At 40.1% G+C, this 7,241-nt stretch overlaps 1 protein-coding gene across 1 annotated transcript; it reads right to left on the minus strand.

The window, feature by feature from the left end:
• Nucleotides 1-1,594: 1,594 nt before the first annotated feature.
• On the minus strand, nt 1,595-6,124 carry LOC115137256 (CDGSH iron-sulfur domain-containing protein 2A). The gene is made up of 3 exons (XM_029673461.2): nt 5,880-6,124; nt 3,225-3,439; nt 1,595-2,707 (listed from the first exon to the last, which is right to left on the minus strand). The coding sequence occupies exons 1-3, from the start codon at nt 5,980-5,982 to the stop codon at nt 2,618-2,620; spliced, it is 408 nt and encodes a 135-aa protein (XP_029529321.1). The 5' UTR covers nt 5,983-6,124; the 3' UTR covers nt 1,595-2,617.
• Between the last annotated feature and the right edge of the window lie 1,117 nt (nt 6,125-7,241).

The following is a 7,241-nucleotide window of genomic DNA, read 5'->3' on the forward strand; positions in this document are numbered from 1 at the left end:
AGGATCGAGGGAAAGATGAACAGAGCAAAGTACAGAGATCCTTGATGAAAACCTGCTCCAGATTGCTCAGGACCTCAGACTGGGACCTCAGAAGGTTCACCTTCCAACAGGAGAACGACCCTAAGCACACAGCCAAGACAATGCAGGAGTGGCTTCAGGACAAGTCTCAATGTCCTTGAGTGGCCCCGCCAGAGCCCGGACTTGAACCTGATCGAACATCTCTGGAGAGACCTGAAAATAGCTGTGCAGTAATGCTCCCCATCCAACCTGACAAGACTTGAGAGGATCTGCAGAGAAGCATGGGAGAAACTCCCCGAATACAGGTGTGCCAAGCTTGTAGCGTCATACCCAAGAAGGCTCAATACTGTAATCGCTACCAAAGATGCTTCAACAAATTACTGAGTAAAGGGTCTGAATACTTATGTAAATATTGATATTTCAATTTTATTTTTAATAAATGTGCGAATCTTAAAACCTGTTTTTGCTTTGTCATTTGGGAGTATTTTGTGTAGATTGGGGGGGGATTTAATCAATTTTAGAATAAGGCAGTAACGTAACAAAATGTGGAGACTGAATACAAGGAGTCTAAATACCTTCTGAATGCACACAATCCACATCTCAAGGCTTAAAAATCCTCCTTTAACCTGTCCCCTCCCCTTTATCTACAGTACACTGATTGAAGTGGATTTAACAAGCGACATCAATAAGGAATCACAGCTTTCACCTGGTCAGTCTGTCATGGAAGGAGCAGTTGTCCTTAATGTTTGTTATTTTTAAGTAAAGGAGAGTCACACACTCTAGGAGCTCAGATGCAAAAATATTTATGTCCAACGTTGACAGACAAGCGGTCTTATACCCTGATGAAGACAGCTTGTCTGTCGAAACGTTGGACATAAATATTTTTGCATCTGAACGGCTCTCCTTTATTTTAAGTGTTCTACTCCACTAGCCAGGACCTCGCCTAAATAGGTGTATTTCTTTCGCCTCTAGATTGTCCTTAATATTAACACTCAGCGTAGAAGCTACATTTTATTTTACCTTTATTTAACTAGGCAAGTCAGTTAAGAACAAATTATGATTTTCAACGATGGCCTAGGAGCAGTGGGTCAACTGCCTTATTCAGGAGCAGAACGGCAGATTTTTTTTTACCTTATTGGCTCAGGTATCCATTCTTGCAACCTTTCAGTTACTAGTCCAACGCTCTAACCACTAGGCTACCATGCTGCTCCACACGTATTGTAGTCGCCATGTTTTTGTTGTGTGTTAGAGGTGAGCAAAGATCTTATCTTTAATGTAGTGATATTTTATTATAAAGGGTCAGATTTTCCTATCACCATCAGAAAGCACAGGTCGGGTCCTAGCGTCAATGTTTTGGAATGGAAAACAGATGCAAATAGTAACTGGTGCTGCACAGGTTATATGTTGGAGTATGAAAACACCACCCAATAGTTGTCAACATTTTTGTTCAGACATAACCCATGGAAAATATGTGTGAAATGATTGTAAATCACTTGTCCAAACAGTTCCCAAAACTTCAAGGCCTACCTGTTTCTTCTTGCCATTTGACAACACTAATTTTCTGAAACAAAGTAACTCAGGTCAATTTTCTTTTATTTTACAAAAGTATGCAGGCGGGCACAGTTTGCCTAAATTCCAGTAAAACATGAAAAATACAGATCTATGTACTGTAATTGGTCATTAAGGTAAGGATCAGTAACCAAAGGAGCAGATTCCTTCAAATCTTATGTTGTTGAATGAATTAGGAAATATTTGCATGACATTGTCTGAATGCAAAGGAAATTGGACAACTGACATGTTTGATACTGTAAAGGCAAAAAAATGAATTACTTAAATATTTTGGTGTAGAAAAACAAGGGTTCGTTGTTTCTTGAGGGGAGGAGTTTAGTGAAATTAAGATGTTCTGAAATGTCTTAAGATCTTCAGTTTTGAATATGAGGACACACAGTATAGTATGAACACAGAATTAAGGCATGTTTTATAAGGTTATGAACCAAGAGAAATGGCAGGGGAAATCCTGTAAATGTTTTTGTATGCAAGTGAAAGACTTCAAGCTTACAGTAGTTCGGACAGTAAAGTTTTTCTTTCAACCTAACAAAATATACTACTACCCGAAATAGCAAGTTGCTAGCCTAATTGCAATTGTGATTGAAGTTCAAATTCCCCTCAATGTGGTCCCAATAGTTTGGAACCGAGCGGCGCTACCAAGGAGACCAAGGTTAGCTGTTGTTTCTAACGAGAGAGTGAGAGATAGCCGGACTGGAAAATGGCCACTGTACAAAAACTTGTCAGGAGACAATAAGAGGGAGTGGTGATAACATAAAACCTTTCAAACCTTCTCAGTTATTGCCCATTATTGGCAAGTTCAAATAAATAGGATTCACAAAAGTGTTGATGGTAAAAATCTTTGAGGAGTCACCAACATTTCTCCAGCATATCATTACCAAAAGCAAAGTATGCGCCACATTTTTTTTAACCAAAAAAAAAAAGACAAATTGGCAGAGTGCAAAAGGCCATGCCCCCAAAAAATACATTTTTAAAGTAACTAAAGACAGAAGGGAATAAAGACGACGACTCCCCTTACAGTGTTAAAGATGGATTATAATATCTTCTTCTTGAGTATGAGAGGCCCCACGTTGTCTCCAGTCAACTCGTTGTGCTTTATGTGTGATTTGTCACAAACAGGAAACTGCAACAGGAAACAACTTAATATTAGCTGATACACATAGTACGAGGAATTGCTTATAGATAGGCGAACTAGAGCCCCCCCTGCATAGTTGACCATTTATTTCGTCTTATTGCTTCCCCTTGGCCTCAAAAGACCGTGAGAATGGAAAAAGAAACTGCTGACATCCGCATAAATTGCGGAGGTTAGAAGACCACTAGCTATAGCAATAAGTCTTTGCGTCTAACATGATCTAAAATCAATCTCAAGCCAACCCCCCCATCCAATTTCCAACGCATAAAGGCTTATCAGGGCCTGTATTCAAAAAGCGTCTCAGAGTAGAAATGCGATCTAGGATTAGGTTCCCCCTGTCCATATAGTCTTATTCATGATCTGTCTGGCAACATTGATCCTCAGCACTCCTACTGAGAGACTTTGTGAATATTTATTTTTTATTTAACAAGGCAATATGGGTGCCGAAATGACTAAGAAGGTGTGGTGTTAGCAATAACCATTCTACTCTACTTCTAGTCCAATTTACCGTTTTGGAGCGCCAACAGCGGCAGTAGCAGACGTTTGTTCTCTTCAAGTCCTCAATATCGATCTCGTTGACCACTTTGGGGTTCTCCTTCTGGATCTTCAGGTTGATCAGGCTGTCCTTCTGCTTCTTCTTCTTGGGCAGGAAGGGCCTGATGGTGAGGTAGCCCAGCAGGGCCAAGATTCCCAGGAGAGGCAGCAACCGGAGCCAGTCAGAGACTGGGAAGAAAACACACACAGATGTTGGATCTCCTCAAATTGTTCCATCCCTGCGGTTCCCATAACATTCTGCCTGGGGTGTCCTGTATCAGTGTCCGATGCTATGACGCCTATGGCACCTTTGAGGGCTGTGTATTTGAATCTCACGGCAATCAAATGAAATGGCTTTTGATTAAAAAGAAGGGTGCCTAATGGGAGAATGTTGATCTCATTATACGATTTATCTCTAATTCAAAAGGCAAATGTAAAAACACCATCAAATCCGAACAAATAATAAAATAATTGAATGAGGCGCTCATCCTTGAAGCTGCTAGACTGAAGTTGGCTGTACGGAGGCATCGTTTACACAGGCATCCAATTCTGATATTTTTTTCAATAATCACATCCGATCTTTCACATCAGATCTATTTCAGAGCTGATCTGATTGGTCAACAATTAGTGAAAAATACCAGAATTAGTCTGCTTGTGTAAACACAGCCTTATATATTTTTTCCACTATTTGGTCTTTTGACAGTCTAAACACAGCCATAGTGTCTTTAGATTCCTGCAGGGACATTTCACTTGACTCCCATCTTTTCCTGAGAGTGAAAACATTAAAATGACAAATATAATATAGGCCTGGAAAAAACCTCAGTACTTATGCTACCGACTTCAGGCAATTTAACTTCAAAGCTACATAGCAATGAAATGAACTATAATTGAGCTTCCATTGCCATGCCAATTATTCCAGTCGCTTCATGTTCATGCATCTCCTATAGATTTGCAAGCGAAGACTTATTAAATCAATGTTTACAACGTCAATGATTCTCAGTATGGAGCACCTCAGGGCAATGGGAGAAACCATAATTTACCACTACTGCTTTCCAGACCTGGTTTCAAATCCTATTTGAATTCATTTCAAATATTGTCTGTGCTTGATTGAGCATGCCTGGCTTAATGGACAAATAGAATAGTCCCAAAACTGCATACCCCCTCCCATTTGGCAATCCAGACAGAATAGGGGAAAACACTAAAAGCATTTGAAAGATTTGGAAATATTACTTGAACCCGGGTCTGCTGCTTTCCTTAGCAAGGGGCATGTAATCTCCACACTCAAGGATATCTGGTATGAAGGCCCAACTCAGAACCCCAGCCACTAGTTTAGGGCTATTTTTAGGTCCCAAATCTGACACTTTCCTACAGGGGTGCATTCAGCGTTCACCCCAAAGGTCAAACTTAAGCGTTTCTTCAAGTTGTCAAAGCTTGAAACAACTAAGAGGTCCCATAGCTCATTTAAAGCCAACACTTACAGTGGGTTTGTCATAGTACTTAAATTCAAGGCATAACTTTTCAATGTTGTGCACTGACAGCTACTGTCGTCAGACCAATTTTCCTCTCTCACAACTACTCAGAAAAGCTTGTGTGTGAGCCTCGTTCAGGTGTAGGGTGAGAGGAATCTGTTCTCCATTGAGGAAGCACGCCATCCTAGATTTACACTGCTCTATGGGAATACTGTGAGAGCGTATTTAGGGTTTTGCAGCTAAGGCAAAGGAAAGGTTTGTAGACGCACAGTTTAGTGACATCAAATTGTATTAGCAGCAGTTTCAAAAGGAACTTCTATATTGTATATCTATATAGTATTGTTCAGTGAGTCTGATTAGCCTACATGTGACTGGTCGGTAACGTTTTACTTGAAGCAGCTTCTCAAATGTTATTATCGTCTTATAAACATTTAGACCGCCAATAGGCCTATAGTTGGTTCCCTCTGTTTTTAGGTGACTTTCAGAAGCTAGACACTTTTGCTTCATTGACTGACTGGTCTCAATGTGCCTGCCTGCCATGAGAGCAAGAATCATCACTGCTAATAGCATATACTTTGCTCATGTCAAGCAATGAACTCCATCAACTGAAGCTTGGAGATGGTTGCTTATGCATACAGGAGTATGTCAAACACACATCACTGTAGCCTGTATATCAAAGTATAAAACAGCCTCAACTTGGATTTTAATTTGTACATCTATTTTGTTGTAGCCTCATGTTTCATGTGCTTGGAATAACATGGTTTAGTTCCCTTCCATAGCCAAGAGAGGAAATGTGCTACATACAAACGAAACATTTGTTTGCCTACACCTACCGTACAGTACACTTGATACAATGTTTCCACTCTGAGTCTGATACATTGTAACCGTACAACCAAACGTATCTCAAAGTAGTGCACTGTTAAACTACCCTTCAATGTTCAATCAACTTGACTTGAGCCAAGTAAGGAACTTTATTCAATATGAAGTGGATTAGCACTTTAACAGCCACACAGAAAACCCCGACAATCTATAATACATTTGAAAAAAACACATTAAAACTGGCGAACTATTGTGGCTAATCTTGTAGGCGTGCGTGCATGCATGGGGACAAGCTTTTCTGTCTTTCCTGTTTTCACCATTGCAACATTGTAACCATTTACCTGTTAACCTCGCAAATCCTCCAATCGTTTCGGGAAGGGGGAGCTTCTTGAGGTAGGCTGGAAGCTGGATTTTTATGATCCTTGAAATCGTTTCTAAAACCATCTTGAATGAAACTATAGGCAGGTTTTAGTTTGAGCTGGATATTTCCTGAGGTCCGTTTGCGTCATTACGCTATCTTAGAAGCTCAAGTCTTGACCGGTGCGTAAAAATTGTCCGTGCAATAGAAATAAATAGAGAAGACGCGTAGATGTGTTGGTGAATAGACGCAATTGCGGAAGATGACGCTAAAACATGTAGCCAATGAACGTTGGCAGAGTTGGTGTCATCTGATTGGACAGTTTATAATGAAGCAAATACATAGAAAGTAGCTAATTTAAGCAAACGTGTAATTACTAAGCAAACGTGTAAATGTTTGTATACTCATAATTTAACTCATATAATAATAATTTGATTATAACTTCAAGAGGAAATTAAACAGGCTGGGATGTATCTATTTGCATCATCCAGTCTGTGTATTTGTGTGTGTGTGTGATGTGGGTAGTTGGCTACAAATGGGATCCACTTAAAGGTTTAGGGGCAACTTAAATCATATATCTATGTCTTAGGCATCATTCATAATCTCAAATTATTTCTGTTTAAAAGATGGCTTTTTCTCTCTCCATAGGACAAAATGGTTTGTCCATGTCTCCTCCGTCATGCAATCTGTGGTGATCTAAAAACACAGAAGAGGTGAAGTCTTTGTGAATGATGATGTGTTCAGAGAATTTGCTTACGCCTGTCAAATTATTTCAACTCACCTTTGATGAATGGAAGGACTATTGAAATGCACAGAGGAAAAGCATGCATCCCGTTGTACTTTCCATATCCAGTTGATATTTATTTCCTCATGAATCCCCCCCAAAATATAAACTTAACATGTTATGTGTTGGTCCCATGTCTCATAAGGTGAAATAAAATATCTCAGAAACTTTCCATAAGCACAAAAAGCTTATTTATCCCAAATGTTGTGTAGCATATCAAGAAGCTGATTAAAGAGCATGATCATTGTGCTGGGGGAAATAAAAGTTTTGAGGGATTGTGCAATTGGCATGCTGACTGCAGGAATGTCCACCAGCGCTGTTGCCAAAGAATTGGATGTTAATTTCTATACCATAAGACCCCTCCAATGTTGTTTTAGAGAATTTGGCAGTACGTCCAAACCGCAGACTACGTGTAACCATGCCAGCCCAAGGCATTCACACCCGGCTTCTTCACCTGCGGGATCGTCTGACACCAGCCACCCGGACAGCTGAGGAAACTGTTGGTTTGCACAACTGAAGAATTTCTGGACAAACTGTCAGAAATCGTCTCAGGGAAGCTCA

This window comes from Oncorhynchus nerka, linkage group LG11 (assembly GCF_034236695.1).
Source record: "Oncorhynchus nerka isolate Pitt River linkage group LG11, Oner_Uvic_2.0, whole genome shotgun sequence".
Lineage (NCBI taxonomy): Eukaryota > Metazoa > Chordata > Actinopteri > Salmoniformes > Salmonidae > Oncorhynchus > Oncorhynchus nerka.